General features: G+C 40.0%; 1 protein-coding gene across 1 annotated transcript in view; it reads right to left on the minus strand.

Annotated features, from left to right (window-relative positions):
• Positions 1–1702: 1702 nt before the first annotated feature.
• Positions 1703–21435, minus strand: part of LOC115113045 (collagen alpha-1(XXI) chain-like) — a 65373-nt gene continuing 45640 nt past the window's right edge. The window contains exons 17-29 of the mRNA XM_029640247.2: positions 15605–15649; positions 14918–14971; positions 14671–14724; positions 13324–13377; positions 13047–13118; positions 12138–12173; positions 9781–9825; positions 6400–6432; positions 6141–6287; positions 5926–5980; positions 5646–5840; positions 5461–5538; positions 1703–3535 (exon numbers count right to left, since the gene is read on the minus strand). Of these exons, the coding sequence (XP_029496107.1) occupies positions 3345–3535; positions 5461–5538; positions 5646–5840; positions 5926–5980; positions 6141–6287; positions 6400–6432; positions 9781–9825; positions 12138–12173; positions 13047–13118; positions 13324–13377; positions 14671–14724; positions 14918–14971; positions 15605–15649 (1059 nt within the window). The 3' untranslated portion in view covers positions 1703–3344. The remainder of the gene's footprint in view (positions 3536–5460; positions 5539–5645; positions 5841–5925; positions 5981–6140; positions 6288–6399; positions 6433–9780; positions 9826–12137; positions 12174–13046; positions 13119–13323; positions 13378–14670; positions 14725–14917; positions 14972–15604; positions 15650–21435) is intronic.

The following is a 21435-nucleotide window of genomic DNA, read 5'->3' on the forward strand; positions in this document are numbered from 1 at the left end:
TGGGAATATGGTCGTAATTACAATGGTAAATAATGGGTATCAAAGAATATTTTTTAAGGCATGTGTAAGCCTGTGTATGCGGTGAGAAATTGGCTACTTTGCCAGGTTTACAATATTATAATTGATTGGGTATTTAATTATATAAATATTATATATAAAATATACACTTTTTAAGGGGTTTATTGCAATAGTTAACGTTACATGCAAAAACAACCTGCAACCACTCTGTACAGTAGGCCCACCTCAGCTTTATTATTATCAATATGTATTATGCAAGTGTCCAAGTTATCAGTTTTTGGTTGGCTCAGGTGCAGTAGCTGTGCTGTCAATATGCCCCTCAAGACATCACAGCATGAGGCATGTTGTATGAAGTATTTATTTTTATTTCAATTGACTAATCACCCCATTGTTAAATGATTTAACAGCTCAGTTGCAGAATTATAACCCCATTGCGCCATCTAGTGTAGGATTCCTACATCATCTGTTAAAACAGAAAGAGATCGAGTTTGGGAAACCCTGGCCTAGCCTAAATAATAGTCCTTCACGATGGCATGTTGACATTACGAATATACTCACTATAAGCTCGTTTGAGGGATATCATTTCTTTCTTTAAACATTTTCATTTTATTTAATTAATCAACTTGTTATACATTGGGTTTCAGGGTGTTTGATGGTTGCCTGAGTCACCAGGTCACTTTGATTGGACAGTTAATTATTTTAATTATTATTTTAAAAATGCTTCAAGCTCTGTCAAGTTGGTTATTGATCATTGCTAGACAACCATTTTCAAGTATTGCCATATATTTTCAAGCGGGTTAAGTCAAAATTGTAACTTGGCCACTCAGGAACATTCAATATCATCTTGGTAAGCAACTCCAGTGTATATTTGGCCTTGTGTTTTAGGTTATTATCCTGCTGAAAGGTGAATTTGTCTCCCATTGTCTGTTGGAAAGCAGACCAAATCAGGCTTTCCTCTAGGATTTTGCCTGTGCTTAGCACCATTTTGTTTATTTTTAGCCCACAAAAACAACACCCTAGTACTTGCCGATGACAAGCATACCCTTAACATTATGCATCCACCACCATGCTTGAAAATATGAAGAGTGGTAGTCAGTGATGTGTTGTGTTGGATTTGTCACAAACAATACTTTGTGTTCAGGACATAAAGTTAATTTCTTTGCCAATTTTTTAGCAGTTTTACTTTAGTGCCTTGTTGCAAACAAGATGTATGTTTTGGAATATTTTAGTCTGTATATGCTTGCTTTGTCCACTCTGTCATTTAGGTTAGCATTGTGGAGTAACTATAATGTTGTCGATCCATCTTCAGTTTTCTCCTATCACAGCCATTAAACTCTAACTGTTTTAAGGTCAACATTGGGCTCATGGTGAAATCCCTGAGGTTTCCTTTCTCTCCAGCAACTGAGTTAGGACAGACGCCTGTATCTTTGTAGTGGCTGGGTGAATTAATATACCATCCAAAGTGAAAATTACTTTACCATGCTCAAAAGGAAATTCAATGTCTGCTTTTTTGGAGGGAAAACATAATTCCACTTTAGCATTATGTGTTATTGTGTGTAGGCCAGGGACACAAAATCTCAATCTCAATACATTTTAAATTTAGGCGGTAACACAACAAAATGGTGGAATTCTTATTTAATTTGTATGACACGACACACAAAGAAATAAAACAAAAATATCTTCATAAGTCATAAAACATTATTTAATTAAGGCTACCAAAAATCACTGCAAAAGGTCACAATTAAACATAATTTTGTTTAATAAAATCAGACACAGCAAAAATAAAACAGACCAAAGCTCTCACAGGTAAAGCCCATTAATACACAGTCGATTTGCTCAGTTTTATAAATAACAAAATGAATTAAACTTGCTAGGCTAAGGTAACATTAGGTATGGTACGGAACGGTAAGGTACTCAGGCACATAAATGACATATATGCACTAACAGAAAAGAATTTGAAGCAGACACAGCAAACTTCAGATGAAGTCAAGATGTCAACATGTTTCTTTTCCCCCTCACTCTTTTGTCTGAAAGTAGATAGGATGTCCCAGGTTTACATTTGTTATACTAGCTATTTTTTACCTAAGAAAAATACGTATTTCTGTATTTTCATACAATACACAAACGAGTTATTGTGAAAAAAGGGAATATAAACAAACATTTCAGTAATGCTCACAAGGTTTTGTTTTAGATGATTAAACATTTGGCTTTTGAACATAGCAGCCTCTGTTATAGCCTCTGTTATAGAGATACTGATACTACAGATTTGCCCTGAAACTTTCTAATAATTCATTAGATGTTGTTTACAATAATTGCATTCATCAATTTACAAATTATTTAAACATTGCATATATATTACTACAAACGAATTTGGTAAACAAATTTAGGGGTGACCAATTCTGGGTGACCATTCAGAAAGTATGGTGCACAAAAAGCACCAGAGGGCAGTATATAGCAATACATTGGTATCATCAGCACTGTCCGAGTGGAGGTGCAGGCCTTTATTCCTGTGTACTTGTTTGAGCAGGGCAGAATTCTTAACATTGGATTACAATTTGCCCCAGAATCCAACCGATGCCAACCAAAATCAACCAAATGTAGGAGAAATTACTATCATTCTTTAAAGGGATAGTGCAATTTTCTCCCCTGTAGCTGTTCCTGTAGACTTCACACTGTCCCTTTAAAGCAAAATGGAGCTTGTGACATAACAAAGTAGAATGTGACAAGAACAGAATGAAGACATATTGACGGCATAACCCACTGGGCTCAGACGTCAATTCAGCGTCTATTTCAAGTTGGTTCAGCGTAATTTCATTGAAATGATGTGGAATCAACATTGATTCAACCAGTGTGTGCCCAGTGGGAAGTCAATGGTGCCATCTGTCAATTATTTTAGGAGGCGGGATAATGATGATTTAAAGTGTTTCACTATCCAGATCCCTCTACATTTGTAAGATATCCAGACACAATGAGTTCCTGACTATCTAAGGGGGTCAGGAAGATCTGATCCCAATCATATCACAATGCATATTTTAATCGTCTACACCTGTCTAAAAATGTGGGCACAATCAGAATGAGACAAGATCAGGACAAAGGACAAATGTTAGAACCAGGTATAAACTGGGCTTGAGAAAGCTCATGAAAGGACGCACATGGATATCTTTGCTATATACCGTACATGTTAAGAGGTACTTCCTGTTTCCGTGACTGAGGGGATACACTGTAAAAAATGTGATCTTCCTGAGATTGGAAAGATTTGCTGTTTTTCTTTGAGCGTTATGCATCAACTCCAGACCGTTCGATTGCCTGCCTGCTGCCATGTTGGGTCAATAGTTTGGCCCTTTACTAAAAGGATCCCTGCTCCTCATCATGACACCGTAACACATGGATAGATGGCACACCCCTGGCTGGCCAGGGGCCCCAGGGTTACCTCTCTTCCCCTCCTCCCCGTTTAGGCCAGGGGGTCCTGGCTTCCCTGGATGACCTAGTTTACTGTCTCCCTGGGGACCCATTGGACCTGGGAAAGTAGACCATTACAAATGAGGTGTTTCTCTTGTGGTTCCAAAACATGTTCTACTGGTTGCCAACAATTACTAATCCTGTTATTTGATCAGTTTTTACTGAATAGGAGTAGTTAATGTCAAAAGGCGAACAGTGTGTTTATCTGCATACTGCTCTGAAAACAGGTTGCAATAGACATGAAATGACTCCCAGAAAGTGCTCTCAAACAGCTTGGACTGAGGACATGATTGGAACACTGTGCAGTGACCAAGACGCATCAATATTAAAATAATTGTACTGATTTCATTTCTATCTTGACTAACCAAGTAGAAATAATGATTTTACATACAGTGCAATTGGAAAGTATTCAGACCCCTTGACTTTTTCCACATATTGTTATGTTACACCCTTGTTCTAAAATGGATTAATAGTTTTTTTCTTCATCAATCGACAAACAATACCCCATAATGACAAAGCAAAAACAGGTTTTTAGAAATGTTAGCAAATGTTTTTTTTTTAAACCCAGAAATGTAACATTTACAGAAGTATTCAGACCCTTTATTTAGTACTTTGTTGAAACACAGCAATTACTTTGGCAGCGATTACAGCCTGGAGTCTTTTTGGGTATGACGCAACAAGCTTGGCACACCTGTATTTGGGGAGTTTCTCCCACTCTAGGGAGTGTCGTGGCACAGCTTTTTTCAGGTCTCTCCAGAGATGTTAGATCGGGTTCATGTCTGGGCTCTGGCTGGGCCACTCAAGGACATTCAGAGACTTGTCCGGAAGTCACTCCTGCCTTGTCTGTCTTGGCTGTGTGACTAGGGTCGGTGTCCTGTTGGAAGGTAAACCTTCACCCCAGTCTGAGGTCCTGAGCACTCTGGAGCAGGTTTTCATCAAGGATCTCTCTGTACTTTACTCTGTTCATCTTTCCCTCGATCCTGACTAGTCTCCCAGTCCCTACCGCTGAAAAACATCCCCACAGCATGATGCTGCCAACAACATGCTTCACCGTAGGGATGGTGCCAGATTTCCTTCAGATGTGATGCTTGGCATTCAGGCCAAAGAGTTCAATCTTGGTTTAATCAGAACAGATAATCTTGTTTCTCATGGTCTGAGAGTCCTTTAGGTGCCTTTTGGAAACTCCAAGCGGGCTGTCATGTGCCTTTTACTGAGGAGAGGCTTCAGTCCGGCCTCTCTACCATAATGCTCTGACTGGGTTGTGCAGCAGAGATGGTTGTCTTTCTGGAAGGTTCTCCCATCTCCACAGAAGAACTCTAGAGCTCTGTCAGTGACCATCAGGTACTTGGTCACCTCCCTGACCAAGGCCATTCTCATCCGATTGCTCAGTTTGGCCGGGCGGCCAGCTCTAGGAAGAGTCTTGGTGATTCCACACTTTTTCCATTTAAGAATGATGGAGGCCACTGTGTTCTTGCAAACCTTCAATGGTGCAGCAATGTTTTTAGTACCCTTCCCCAGATCTGTGCCTCAACACAATCCTGTCTCGGTGCTCTACGGACAATTCCTTCGACCTCATGGCTTGGTTTTTGCTCTGACATGCACTGTCAACTGTGGGAACTTATATAGACAGGTGTGTGCCTTTCCAAATCATGTCCAATCAATTGAATTTACAACAGGTGGACTCCAACAAAGTTGTAGAAACATCTCAAGGATGATCAATGGAAACAGGATGCACCTGTGCTCAATTTCGATTTTAATAGCAAAGGGTCTGAATACTTGTGTAAATAAGGCATTTCTGTTTTTTATGGGGTATTGTGTGTAGACTGATGATATTTTTATTTAATACATTTTAGAATAAGACTGTAACCAACTAAATGTGGGAAAAGTCGAGGGGTCTGAATACTTTCCGAATACACATTATATAAAATTCGATGTGCGGTAGCATACCATATGGAGTAAATATATTTCATATTTATATTTTACCTGGAGACCCTGGTGTTCCCGGATCTCCAATATCTGCTCTTCCTTGACTCCCCTTCTCCCCCTTTATTCCTGGATCTCCTGGAAACACAAATAGAATGCAATGTGTTCCAGTACAAAGCCAATGTTTACTTACGTTCTACTTGACTGTTTACCCGTACATACTGCATAGATTAATTGAGTCCTACCTTTCAAGCCACACATCCCAGGACGCCCAGGTCGACCTGGATGGCCCGGCTGTCCAATGGAACCAGGGTTCCCAGTAAAGCCCCTTGATCCCTGGGGCCCAACAGGGCCTGGTACTCCGGGAGTCCCGTCCCTGCTTTGGCAGTGGTCACAGTGACTTTTCTGCTGGTTACTGAGGAGTAGCGAAGGCATCTCCACTGGGATAAAAACACAATGGAGGGGGGCTGAGATATAGGTGCAGTATAGAGAATACAGCAATTATCAAACATGATCAATACTCACATCTAAGTACCTCTCTGCATATTTGCTGAATGATTTGCTTGGACATCTCCCTTCCCTGTGGAGATGTGACATGATTGATGGCATCATGCAAAAATGTCTCAATCAATTCATACAAACGGCATAGACATTGTTGGATCAATTATGATGATTGTTGATAAATGAGCAGTTGAATGTGAGACCATGCATGGTGGTGAGTGTACTGGTGGGTTACATACAGGTTTACCCTCTAGTCCAGGTGGCCCAGGAGGCCCAACGTCACCACTCTGTCCTCGAGGCCCAGACGGGCCTGTCTGCCCTGATATTCCTGGATGGCCTTGGTGACCTCCCAGTCCCCTCTGACCGGGGTCTCCTGTTGTCCCTTTCTGGCATGCACAAGAGCATAGTACAAGTACACACAATGCCATACTCTAGATGAGGACGAATGCTTGGCTATTCAGGGCTACAGCAACTTACAGAAGTCAATGACAGACTTACCCCCCCTTTTTGTCCCGATGAGCCATTAGAGCCCTATCAATCAAAGTAACGATGGCTGATTAGTAATGTTGCTTAATTACAATTCAATTCACAACTCAATTTGAGAGTTGTTCCCATACTACCACATTTCCAATCCAATTCCACTACATGAGTGTATTGCAACATAGTCAGTGCTAGTCTACAATATGAAATTAATACATTGTGACAAAATATTCTTAGTTATGAATTATATACACTACTGGTCAAAAGGTTTAGAACACCTACTCATTCAAGGGTTTTCTTTATTTGTACTATTTTCTAAATTGTAGAATAATAGTAAAGACATGAAAACTATGAAATAACACATATAACACAAAATATATTTGAGATTTGAGATTCTTCAAATAGCCACCCTTTGCCTTGATGAAAGCTTTGCACACTCTTGGCATTCTCTAAACCAGATTCACCTGGAATTATTTTACAAGTCTTGAAGGAGTTCCCACATATGCTGAGCACTTGCTGGCTGCTTTTCTTTTACTCTGCGGTCCAACTCTTCCCAAACCGTCTAGATTTGGTTGAGGTCGGGGGATTGTGGAGGCCAGGTCATCTGACTCAGCACTCCATCACTCTCCTTCTTGGTAACACAGCCTGGAAGTGTGTTTTGGGTCATTGTCCTGTTGAAAACAAATGATAGTGGGACTAAGTGCAAACCAGATGGGATAGCGTATCGCTGCAGAATTATGTAGTAGCCATGCTGGTTAAGTGTGCCTTGAATTCTAAGTAAATCACAGACAGTGTCACCAGCAAAACACCCCCACACCATAACACCTCCTCCTCCATGCTTTACAGTGGGAAATACACATGTGGAGATAATCCGTTCACTCACACCGCGTCTCACAAAGACACAGCGGTTAGAACCAAATATCTCCAATTTGGACTCCAGACAAAAGGACAAATTTCCACCGGTCTAATGTCCACTGCTCGTGTTTCTTGGCCCAAGCAAGTCTCTTCTTATTATTGGTGTCCTTTAGTGGTGGTTTCTTTGCAGCAATTCGACCATGAAGGCCTGATTCACACAGTCTCCTCTGAACAGTTGATGTTGAGATGTGTTTGTTACTTCAACTCTGAAGCATTTATTTGGGCAGCAATTTCTGAGGCTGGTAACTCTAATGAACTTATCCTCTGCAGCAGAGGTAACTCTGGGTCTTCCATTCCTGTAGCGGTCTTCATGAGAGCTAGTTTCATCATAGCAACTGATGGTTTTTGCGACTGCCCTTGAAGAAACTTTCAAACTTCTTGAAATGTTCCGTGTTGACTGACCTTCATGTCTTAAAGTAATGATAGACTATCATTTCTCTTTGCTTATTTGAGATGTTCTTTCCATAATATGGACTTGGTCTTTTACCAAATAGGGCAATCTTCTGTATACCCCCTACTTTGTCATAACACAACTGATTGGTTCAAACGCATTAAGGAAAGAAATTCCACAAATGAACTTTTAAGAACAAGCACCTGTTAATTTAAATGCATTCCAGGTGACTACCTCATGAAGCTGGTTGAGAGAATGCCAAGAGTGTGCAAAGCTGTCATCAAGGCAAAGGTTGGCTATCTGAAGAATCTCAAATATAAAATATATTTTGATTTGATTAACACTTTTTTGCTTATTACATGATTCCATGTGTGTTATTTCATAGTTTTGATGTCTTCACTAATATTCTACAATGTAGAAAGGAATAATAAAAAAGAAAAACCCTTGAATGAGTAAGTGTTCTAAAACTTTTGACCTGTAGTGTAGGCTATGGAAGAATCCCTAATGTGGTTAGAACAGTTTCACAAATCATAGCATTTGCAAGCATTAAGTACTGTGTAACTGGGCTTTGGAGGCAACTGGCCAATCAACTGTCCAATTGGATAAAATACTTTTATATTAAAGCCATAATTCAATCATTGATATATGGTGCAATTTGAAAGTATTCAGACCCCTTGACTTTTTCCACATTTTGTTATGTTATAGCCGTATACTAAAATGGACAAAATAATTTTTTTCCTCATCAAACTATGTTTCTACAACTTGGAGTCCACCTGTGGTAAATTCAATTGATTGGACATGATTTGGAAACCACACACCTATTTATATAAGGTCCTACAGTTGACAGTGCATGTCAGAGCAAAAACCAAACCATGAGGTTGATGGAACTGTTCTTAGAGCTCCAAGACAGGATTGTGTCGAGGCACAGATCTAGGGAAGGGTACCCCAAAAATTCCTGCAGCATTGAAGGTTGCCAAGAACACAGTGGCCTACATCGTTCTTAAATGGAAGAAGTTTAGAACCACCAAGGCTCTTCCTAGAGCTGGCTGCCCAGCCAAACTGAACAATCGGGGCTTGGAGAAGGGCCTTGGTCAGGGAGATGACCAAGAACCCGATGGTCACTCTAACAGAGTTCCAGAGTTCCTCTGAGGAGATGGGAGAATCTTCTAGAAGGACAACCATCTCTGCAGCACTCCACCAATTAGGTCTTTATGGTAGTGAGGCCAGACTGAAGCCACTCCTCAGTAAAAGGCACATGACAACCCGCTTGGAGTTTGTCAAAAGGCACCTAAAGGACTCTCAGACCATGGGAAACAAGACTCTCTGGTCGGATGAAACCATCATTGAACTCTTTAGCCTGAATGACAAGCGTCACGTCTGGAGGAAACCTGGCACCATCCCTACGGTGAAGCATGGTGGTGGCAGCATCATGCTGTGGGGATGTTTTTCAGCGGCAGGGACTGGGAGACTAGTTAGGATCGAGGGAAAGATGAACAGAGCAAAGTACAGAGAGCTGAAAACCTGCTCCAGAGCACTCAGGACCACAGACTGGGGCGAAAGTTTACCTTCCAACAGGACAACGACCCTAAGCACACAGCAAAGACAATGCAGGAGTGGCTTCGGGACATGTCTGAATGTCCTTGAGTGACCCAGCCAGAGCCCAGACTTGAACCCGATCGAACATCTCTGGACAGGCCTGAAAATAGCTGTTCAGCGACTCTCCCCTTCCAACATGACTAAGCTTGAGAGGATCTGCAGAGAAGAATGGGAGAAATTCCCCAAATACAGGTGTGCCAAGCTTGTAGCATCAGACCCAAGAAGACTGCCAAAGGTGCTTCAATAAAGTACTGAGTAAAGGGTCTGAAAACTAAGGTAAATGTGATATTTCAGTTTATTTTTATTTTTATACATTTGCAAACATTTCGAAAAACCTGCCTTTGCTTTGTCATTATGGGGTATTAAGTATAGAATGATGAGGGGGGAAAACAATTTAATCCATTTTAGAATAAGTCTGTAACGTAACAAAATGTGGAAAAAGCCAAGGGGTCTGAATACTTTTCAAATGCACTGTAATCATAGGAAGTGCAACTTACATGATTACCTGGAATCCCCATATCTCCCTTTTCACCTTCTAATCCCTGTAGAGAAAATTCAACTGGCAATTATGGTGTTTGTTTTTAGTCGTACAATGTTTTTGTAATTTTTGCTTGTGATTAAATGTAAGGTCTTCAGGAATCAAGTCATTGTCCTTCAGAACAGTTTTAAAATTTCCAGTCATGGTTTTAGAATGAGATTTTAAGGAAAGGTTGTTGCTACAGTTGAAGTCAGAAGTTTACATACACTTAGGTTGGAGTCATTAAAACTCGTTTTTCAACCACTCCACAGAATTCTTGTTAACAAACTATAGTTCTGGCAAGTCGGTTAGGACATCTACTTTGTGCATGACAAGTAATTTTCCCAACAATTGTTTATTTCATAGATAGATAGATTATTTCACTTATAATTCACTGTATCATGATTTAAACAGCTTGGAAAATGTCAGAAAATGATGTCAAGTTTCTGATAGGATAATTGACATAATTTGAGTCAATTGGAGGTGTACCTGTGGATGTATTTCAAGGCCTACCTTCAAACTCAGTGCCTCTTTGCTTGACATAATGGGAAAATCTAAAGAAATTAGCCAAGCCCTCAGAAAACGTTTTGTAGACCTCCACAAGTCTGGTTAATCCTTGGGAGCAATTTCCAAACACCTGTACAAACAATAGTATGCAAGTATAAACACGATGGGACCACGCAGTCGTCATACCGCTCAGGAAGGAGACGCGTTCTGTCTCCTAGAGATGAAAGTACTTTTGTGCGAAAAGTGCAAATAAATCCCAGAACAACAGCAAAGGACCTTGTGAAGATGCTGGAGGAAACAGGTACAAAAGTATCTATATCCACAGTAAAACGAGTCCTATATCGACATAACCTGAAAGGCCGCTCAGCAAGGAAAAAGCCACTGCTCCAAAACCGCCATAGAAAAGCCAGACTACGGTTTGCAACTGCACATGCGGATAAAGATCGTACTTTTTGGAGAAATGTCCTCTGGTCTGATGAAACAAAAATAGAACTGTTTGGCCATAATGACCATCGTTATGTTTGGAGGTAAATGGGGGAGGCTAGCAAGCCAAAGAACACCAACCCAACCGTGAAGCACGGGGGTGGCAGCATCATGTTGTGGGGGTGCTTTGCTGCAGGAGTGCCTGGTGCACATCACAAAATAGATGGCATCATGAGGGAGGAAAATTATGTGGATATTTTGAAGCAAGACATTAGTCAATCTCAAGACATCAGTCAGGAAGTTAAAGCTTGGTCGCTAATGGATCTTCCAAATGGACAATGACCCCAAGCATACTTCCAAAGTTGTGGCAAAATGGCTTAAGGATAACAAAGTCAAGGTATTGGAGTGGCCATCACAAAGCCCTGACCTCAATCCTATGGACAATTTGTGGGCAGAACTGAAAAGGCGCGTGCGAGCAAGGAGGCCTACAAACCTGACTCAGTTACACCAGCTCTGTCAGGAGGAATGGGCCAAAATTCACCCAACTTATTGTGGGAAGCTTGTGGAAGGCTACCCAAAACATTTGACCCAAGTTAAACAATTTAAAGGCAATGTTACCAAATAATAATTGAGTGTATGTAAACTTCTGATCCACTGGGAATGTGATGAAAGAAATAAAAGCTGAAATAAATAATTCTCTCTACTCTTATTCTGACATTTCACATTCTTAAAATAAAGTGGTGATCCTAACTGACCTAAGACAGGGAATTTTTACAAGGATTAAATGTTAGGAATTGTGAAAAGCTGAGTTAATATGTATTTGGCTAAGGTGTATCTAAACTTCCGACTTCAACTGTATGTCCATGACAGTCAGTTTAATGGATATTTTACATCCAGAGACTCAGTCCAAGTGACTTCTTAACCGCAGTCCTGTGGTGACATTGTCAATTGACTCGGTATGCTTCCTAGTTTTTCCCACAAAGATCATAGCTGTCCCTGTTTTCCATGACATTAAATTAATTAAGAGGTTGTTCAACATGATTCCACTCCGGCTAAATGAAAGCAACCACATTTGGAAGGAGGTAGTGAACCGAGCATCCGATTAGTCTTTTGTAAATGGAAAATGTAGCAACCTCTATTTATGTTTTCCCAAGCAATCTCTGGTCCATAAGTAAATTTACATTTTCAATATGTTCTACAGTTACAGTATGTTCACTTTCATTCTTTGCTGTATACCATTATTTGTTCTCTTGGTCTGAGCAACATGGCAAAATGCAATCAAACTGAATACTTTAAATGTCTGGAACATGAGGACAGACGCTCCATCCAAAGCCTCAGGTGTTGCTAATGGGTTTGAAATATCATCAGGTGTTACATAAGAAAACCCTAATTAAATGTTATGAATACCTCCCCTCCTCGTTCACCTGGATCTCCCCTTTTTCCCTGGTGAGATAGAAACGACACCGCAATCACATGTTATTCTTATGGGCAGTAGGAGAATATAGAGTTACGATTACAAATGTTTCAACTTCAATACCCACATACTGCACCACATCCATGACACATGCTATGGGTATAACAGATGACAGTATGTTCAACATTATACAAGCCTCTTGTAGTGTTTCACTCGTTTTTTCAGATATTTTGTAGTAAGATTGCAACTTGTCCTGAAGTGGTAGAAATGAAATGAAAGGCAAACTAAAAAGTACTGTTTATGATATTTCTGAAATGCTAAACTATTGTCTCAAAAAATGTCTGAAACAGTTCCTGTAAACAATACTGTTATAGATCAATTATGTATTTTACTGCATTCGATTAACCCTCACCTGTAAATTGCAGTCCTTGGGGTAATTTATTTATTTCATCCCATGAAAGACTTGCTTGTTTGCTGTAGTATAAATTAATATTCTTTATTGAAGTTAATGGAGGTAAATCTGGAAACACAGCTCACCATAAAGTAGGTTTCTGGCTCCTAATTCTTAATCAAAATGCAACGTCAGTATTTTTCCTCTCTCATTAAATAAACAATATGTGATTGGGATGGCAACACTGAAAACATTTGCAGAAAACATTCCTAATGCTCAATCCCAGCTCAATCGTACACTGCGTCTCAGAAGAAGAAAACATTTATATCAATTTCAAAAGGATGTGAGATCCTCTTTGAACTGAACATTTAGTTAAAATGACTATAATTGCTCATTTCAATCATTTCAGTAATTGCTAAATAAGCCTACACACAGGTAAATCCCTATCAAACTTTCAAGACGCAGTATTTTCCCAGCAGTTAAGAGTGATTTTGTAGGAGCCTGTAAATACCTTAGGTCCTGTCAAGCCTGGCATTCCTGGGTGTCCTGGCTGACCTGCTATTCCAGGGTCACCTGACATGCCCTGGAATAACATTCCTTCAATCAAGCATCATACTGTACATAGTAAGAACATATGGTAAGAACATGGTAAGGACACTTCGTCTTTTAGACGTTCTGTAGCTTACATCGTACTGTAAACAGTTCTAAATTATGTCATGTATCACCTTTACTGTCTATTTACATTCATAATAGGCATAATCAACAGATATGAAATGTTAAATGTTGACCTCTGGTCCTGAAACCCCTGGTTGACCTGGTAGTCCACTTTCACCTTTGTTGCCCTTTATTTGAAAAAATGTAATTAATTAAAGGCGGACTTCTATAGTAAGACATAGCACACAATCCACAGTAGATACTGATATGGAAATACAATTCTGCTTTTAAATCATAAAATACTCCTGTGGGAAAAAAGAAAAGCTCATAATCAGCATTAGAGTTTTAGGCGACAATTGATTTTTCTAAACAAATGTGTTCCAATAACTGCTGTCTGAAACGAATCCATGAATATGAAAACACTGCTCATGTCCATAAACTACTATTTCACCCCTGTGCCATTAACTAATACACATTGGCTCTCGTTAATGCGAGATCAGCTAATAAAAAGTGACTGGGAGACAGAGAGTCGGAGAACAGAAAAACAGACCGCTTTTGATTTCCATCCCAAAATTCCACTGACGAAGGCAATAGTAGCACTGTAGGCTTGGAGCACCACTTCCTTTGGCATCACTAGTATAGCCATGGCACCGCTCTAAACAACATACTCGCTAGAAGTTATATCCATGTAGAAAATGCTAACCCAAGCTAGGGTTGCAAAATTCCAGGAACTTTCAATAAATTCCTTCGTTTTCTAGAAATCCTGGTTGGAATATTTCAACCCTAACCCAAGCAAAACTATATGCATCAACAATAACACTGAGGAACACACCAATAGACAAGGGACTGATATTCACAGTGCAACTATAAAATCCTGCCTTGTAAGGACAGATGAGGTAATGCAGCCGGCAGCATTTGGGATTTTATAACACTGCTCAGCAGGATTTGGGATTTCATATCACTGCTCAGCAGTATTTGGGATTTTATAACACTGCTCAGCAGTATTTGGGATTTCATACCACTGCTCAGCAGTATTTGGGATTTCATACCACTGCTCAGCAGTATTTGGGATTTCATACTAATACTCAATATCATTCAGGGTTTTACAGTTGCTCTGTGTGGTCATCACTGCCTCTAGTGGTGGTGTTGCATGTCTGGGGAGTACATTCCCTGACACAGTACCAGTAACGTAGGGTCACAACACTCAAATTGCTCCACACATACTGTACCTTCATTGGTTCACAACGTTTCAATGCTAATGGTGTAATAAAGGTATGTGTTTGAGCAATTGAGTGTGCAGATCTTTACCATTGCTATTTACTATTGAGATTTTCTCAGCCTAGAACCCCATGAAAGTACATTTGACTATTTCTGCAAATAGTATTCACATGGACATTGGGCAAAATACAATTGACATCATCCCTGAAAGGGTTTGTTCACAGCATGTTAAATTTCTTTAACAGAAGAAAAATGACTGTTACCGTAGGTCCAGGTCGCCCTGATGATCCAGGTTCACCAGGAAAGCCATTATCACCCTCAAGAAGAAAAACAATAAAACAACATCAATTTAAATATCCCCCGTATCTCTAGACATTTGTTGTCATTGAGTAAGTGTGAAAATGACTTAGCACTATGTCAATACATATCTAAGACACATATACTACTGTAAGTGTGATCATGAATACATTTGGACAACGTTAAACTATCTATTGACTGCAGCCAACTTACAGATGTTCCAGTTGAACCTTTGGCACCTTTCAGTCCTGACCAACCAGCTTCACCCTGTAATTATAATGATAGAATTAATAACATATGCAGTAACCTTTTTATATTGTAATTTTGTGCAAAGGTTTGCCAATTCTGAAAAAGAGTACTTTCTTCATTGATTACATGTGTTTTCTTTCTATATGTCACATGACAGCTTCATTAAACATTATTTATGCATTTCAATATCAAAACTCAAACCATAGTTTATAAAAGTCTGATGTTATGGGAAAAAAATATTGAGTCCCCATACTTTTAAAAATGTTCTTCTTTGTGCGCTTGGCTGAAGTATTTTCAGATTTCAGTAATCCAAAAATAATTTGTGCATTTTCCAAAAGCCATTAAAAACACTTAATTATCTTCCTATTTATTTTAGTCTATACTTTATAACGGTGCATGTAAACTGTGGTTGAACACAGCATAATGTTCATTCATAGTTTTAGACATAGAACAAGGGAATTTACAATAAAGAAGCACAATAACATAGCCTTTCTTGCAAGCACAAAATGTTTGCTAATGTATAAACTTGCTGGAAAGAAGATTGTGACTTTGAATCTGTATTTTTATTTAAAACACCATAATATCAATTTAATGGACAGTATGGGCATGTCCTGATATGAGCAGACCTTTATGATAATAACAGGAGCTCACCTTAGTTCCACTCTGACCTACGTTTCCAGGCACGCCAGGCAAACCCTGGAAACAAAGACAGAGCAAATTAGGGTTAAGTGCCTTGCTGATTTTTCACCTTGGAAATTTGAACCAGCAACCTATCCTATATCCTTATGTACATATTCCTTATCCCCTTACACTGTGTATAAGACAGTAGTTTTGGAATTGTTAGTTAGATTACTTGTTGGTTATCACTGCATTGTCGGAACTAGAAGCACAAGCATTTCGCTACACTCGCATTAACATCTGCTAACCATGTGTATGTGACAAATAAAATTTGATTTGATTTATCGGTTACGGGCTCTAACCACTAGGCTACCTGCCGCCCTTACTCTATATGACAGCACACAATGTCACATTTTACTTACCATGATATTAGCCTATACATTACAATTGTATTCAATGCATTTGTATTCAATACAGTATATAGATGAAAGGCAGACAGTTAAGAGTTTCCTCCCCCTTTAATGTAGCTAACATACATGGTTCACAGATGTATGGTTTTGTTTTCTTTCTTCTGAGAGTCTGGATTAATCACCTATAAAATGTCTTTCCCCTGAGCTTCGCTTGCTTTATCAGCCAGCCGGTTTAATGGCTTCCACAGGATGTTGTTAAAACAAATGCAAATACAGCCCTAATGCAGAGAACAGTGGTACTATATACTGTATCATTGGGTAGCACAATGACTGGGCAGGAAGATAGCGTCTTAAAACCTCATTGTATTTATAATGCATCAGAGAGATTATTATACCAATCTATATAATATACAGTATGTGTGTGTTAACCCTTTGTTTATCTCTTCATAAAATGCTGATTGATTTTATATGAATGTTTCATTTCATCTTTATTTAACCAGGTAGGCTAGTTGAGAACAAGTTCTCATTTACAACTGTGACCTGGCCAAGATAAAGCATAGCAGTGTGAACAGACAACTACATAGTTACATATGGAGTAAACAATAAACAAGTCAATAACACAGTACAATAAATTTTAAAAAATAAAAAAATAAAATCTATATACATTGTGTGCAAAAGGCATGAGGAGGTAGGCGAATAATTACAATTTAGCAGATTAACACTGGAGTGATAAATGATCAGATGGTCATGTGCAGGTAGAGATACTGGTGTGCAAAAGAGCAGAAAAGTAAATAAATAAAAACAGTATGAGGATGAGGTAGGTAAATTGTGTGGGCTATTTACCGATGGACTATGTACAGCTGCAGCGATCGGTTAGCTGCTCAGATAGCAGATGTTTAAAGTTGGTGAGGGAGATAAAAGTCTCCAACTTCAGCGTTTTTAGCAATTCATTCCAGTCATAGGCAGCAGAGAACTGGAAGGAAAGGCGGCCAAATGAGGTGTTGGCTTTAGGGATGATCAGTGAGATACACCTGCTGGAGCGCGTGCTACGGGTGGGTGTTGCCATCGTGACCAGTGAACTGAGATAAGGTGGAGCTTTACCTAAGCATGTACTTGTAGATGACCTGGAGCCAGTGGGTCTGGCGACGAATATGTAGCGAGGGCCAGCCGACTAGAGCATACAGGTCGCTGTTTGACTCCTAAACAAGCTGGTTGACTCCTAAACAAGATAAACCTAATAGTACAAATAGGTTTGTTGTCCAAGAAATACACTACGTTGAGAGGAATCATAAAGTTTGTATAGAAAAAATACATGTTTATGTGCACCTATAAGTGTTCTCTGCTCACAATAGTTTTCACTTGGATATAATCAGTCATTTGAACATGGAAAATGAAACTTGGACACTTTCAGAGTCATTAGGACATAAAGTCTCATACCTCAAAGCTAATAAAAAAAGCCACTGTATATACAGTAGATGGTTTTAAATTAATAGTGACAGTCCCAAAAAGACTTTAGACAAGTTACTACTAATTGATATCAATAATCGGTGTTTCAAATACTTGAGGATAAGTTTCGTGAAGTGGAATGGATGCATTCCAGTTCCATGCAAGGTTACCCACTTTATCTGACCACTCAGTGTAACAAATCTGGAGTTTATAATAAGAAGCATGTGTGTAGTGAACAAATATGCCATGTTTATGGAAATACTAAACAAGGCCTACTACAGTTAGTGATACCCAATATCCCTGGTGCAAGATGAGGCCAAAGACAAAATATTGTGGACAGGCCAAGGTCAGTTGATACGTCATCTTTAAGTAGTCCCAGAGACGACTAGGTCTCCTTTTTCAAGTATGATCGACGTATGTTCATAGCTGCATGCATATTATCTGTTGAAAACATGTCCTCCTTTTCAAAGATTTTAAACAGACATCTTTCACACTTCAAACAAAGAATAACTTCAAAGGCTATGGGTGACGTAACACGTTCTTACGTAGTTGGTGTATTGGCGGAAAATGAAGAATAACCAACAATGTCACATCCCAAGCAGGGATTGAGAAGCATTTTACATTTATTAATATTGAGTGACGCTCTAGAATTTCCCAGAAATCTATTACATTTGAGTAATTTAGCAGATGCTCTTATCCAGAGCAGAGTATTTGAGTACATACATTTTCATACTGATCCCCCCCCCCCCCCCCCCATAACCCTGGCATTGCAAGCACAATGCCCCACCAACTGAGCTACATGACACTACATACCTGTCTGTTCCCCTTTAAGTGATTATGTCATTCATCCCTGATCTTCCTTGCCAATAGTATGTACCTCTCCATCAGTCTCAACACTGGTAGGCTCCTTGTTTTTTTGTTGCCAATTTCTAAATAACTACCATCTTTAAAAAATCATGCTTTCCTAGATGTTTCTCTGTGTGAAGGTGCCAGGACCGGGCCTTGGAAAATGTTTTCTGTTTTTTTACCACATCCTCTTCAGACTTTATGCTCCTCTGTTCTTCCTAAAATGCTTCCCTTTCTTGCCTTTGATGTTCATGTGGTAGACTAACTACTATATAAAAACAATGTTACTTGTCCATATCACGACATGCAACACTGTACCACAACCTTCTTATTCCTAAGATGTTTTTCATGTAGCTAGCATGCCAAAGTGGTCAAAATTCACACATTTCACTACCTCAGTGGTAATCCCCCTAAGACCCCTAAGACTTTCATTATCAAACACACAACCATCAAAACATTATGTTAGCCAAATTCTGCATATTCCGTTATACCTCAGAGCATAATCTGATCTTCCGGTCTTGCACTCTAAAAGCCATCCCACTGGGCACACAGTAGTTGAACCAACGTGGAAAAGATGCTGAATTGACGTCTGTTTCCAGAAAACTATCCCACTGGAAACAGACGTCAATTCAGCATCTTTTCCACGTTGGTTCAACTACTGTGTGCCCAGTGGGATGGCTTTTAGAGTGCAAGACCGGAAGATCAGATTATGCTCTGAGGTATAACGGAATATGCAGAATTTGGCTAACATAATGTTTTGTTTGGCAGTTGAGCGTGGCAATATTTGTTGTTCATGGACTAATGGGAAAAGTGCCTAACGTTTGTGAATGTACAGTTGAGTCAATAAACAGTTTAGAATTGTTGAGCATATCCAACAAAACTACCTTGAAATGGCTCTATAGTCATTTTTCATGATAAACGGTGGCAGATGTTTGGCAAATGACAGAGACTATATCTTGAGGGGATTGTAAAAGAACATGGAAACATGTTGCAAAATAACCCCTCAAGAATCCTCAGACGCTGCAAACATATTAAAAGCTGTTCTCTAGATCATGCTATTGATCAAATCACGAGAAATTACATCACTTATTAAAGATCAGAACAATTAGCCACATCAGTTAAGACACAATAAAAATCCATTGATGTGTCATAAGACAGGGAATGTATGTGTAAAACAGCAAAGACGTTCTTGGAATAGGCTAAGTAGTACATCATGGTCAACTATGGTATGTGACACGTATTCTTGGATCACTGATGGAATATGGGGAAGATAAGTGTTATTCTATGAACAGGTTGTGACTGTGACACTTAAATGACTCATTGAAGGTGATAAGGACATATTGGCACAAAGCATTCCATATAGTATTTTCTTCCAAAGGAATTATATTTATTTGCCTATCTATGAAAGTGTCCAAGAACAGCCTTTGTTCCCTTCTCTTTAATTTGTTACATTGTGTTCTACTCATTTGGAATTTAACTGCAAAGAACTCTAGCTAGGACAGTGGATCTGGGCCGATTCCGGCTGAGAGTCGGGGCACTCGGCTGAGAGTCAGACTCGGCCCGACGTCATGTAGCCCGAGTCTGGGCCACCTTCGGCAGTATTACTTATGGCTAGAATGCGGGATTGAGCTCGGGCTGATTCCGGAGTGAGTTATCTGGCCCAAATGTATTACCTGGGGCTCGGCCGATTCCGGTGTCAGTTATCTGGCCCAAATGTATTACTTGGGGCTCGGGTCGATTGTGGCTACTCTCTGGCAGATGATTACACGGGCTGCTTTATATAATTAACATTTCTATATTAATGTATTTTTCCATATTTTCTCATTGTTTCTGTGATCCAAAAATGTAATTAACATTTCAATTAAATTCTTGAAGAGTCTTTTCTGTTTAAGTACTATTTTGATACTTTGTACAAGGCAATTGATCAGAATTAAAAAGTTTGTGGATGGGGCCTCCCGAGTGGCACAGCGGTTTAAGACACTGCATTGCAGTGCAAACTGCGTTGCTACAGATGCTGGTTCGATTCCCGTCTGTGTCGTAGCCGGCCACGACCGGGAGACCCATGAGGCGACGCACAATTGGCCCAGTGTCGTCAGGGTTTGGGCGGCCGGGAGGTCCTTGTCCCATCGCGCTGTGGCTACTCCTGTGGCGATCCGGGAGCATGCACGCTAACACGGTCGACAGATGTATGGTGTTTCCTCTGACACATTGGTGCGGCTGGCTTCCGGGTAAAGCGTGCACTGTGTCAAGAAGCAGTGCTGCTTGGCAGGGTTGTGTTTCGGGGGACGCACGGCTCTTGACCTTCGCCTCCCGAGGTCGTACCGGGAGGACCGGATCGTTGTACGGTAGTTGTAGCGATGGGACAAGACTGCAACTGCCAAATGTCTTTCATTTTGGATACATTTATTTACATTGGGCCGTTTCTGGGGGGATGCCGACAAAGTGGGCTGAAATCCAATAGACGGAAACGGCCCGATGTACTTGGACCGATTCTGTGCAGTGATTCATTTTGATTCTGGGCCGAGTCTGACACCCGATTCCGGTCCGATTCAATCAGTTCCGAGCCCCCGGCAGAGGGCCACTTCTGGGACGATTCCTCAATGCTAGCTGGAAAATCAACATCCTTTCAATTCCAAACACTAAATATGCCCCGAAGGACCTTTAACACCGCATGAGCTACAGTATTCTGCTTGGTCAGCAAAATGCTGAAGTGCAGGTTTTGCTATACTGCACCCATCTGTTGGCTTTGGATAGGGCCTGTAAGTAATTTTGGAGGGCCAATAGGAGGTGCTCATCCATCTAATCTAAAAACTCTCCAATGGCTCAATGTGGCATCTTTCAGATACAACACTCATGATCTTCGCTGGTTATTGAAAATACCGTGTCTCAAGAGTAGGGGTGTTAACCCTGGTGTCCTGGCTACAATTCCTTTGGTCACCCAATACAGTATGTCCATAGCCACTTAATCTTCCACAGCATCCAACTGGATCACTCAATCCATTCCTCCTCCCATGCCATTAATGCCAATGTCATCAACACATCTGGGAAAATAATAATTCAATAAATACATTGAAAATAAATAGAAAATAATATACAATCACTTCTAAAGACACTAGCTTGAGGGGATTGCAGGCAGCTACAACTATTGTGCGGTTTAGTCCA

Source organism: Oncorhynchus nerka, linkage group LG28 (genome assembly GCF_034236695.1).
Source record: "Oncorhynchus nerka isolate Pitt River linkage group LG28, Oner_Uvic_2.0, whole genome shotgun sequence".
Lineage (NCBI taxonomy): Eukaryota > Metazoa > Chordata > Actinopteri > Salmoniformes > Salmonidae > Oncorhynchus > Oncorhynchus nerka.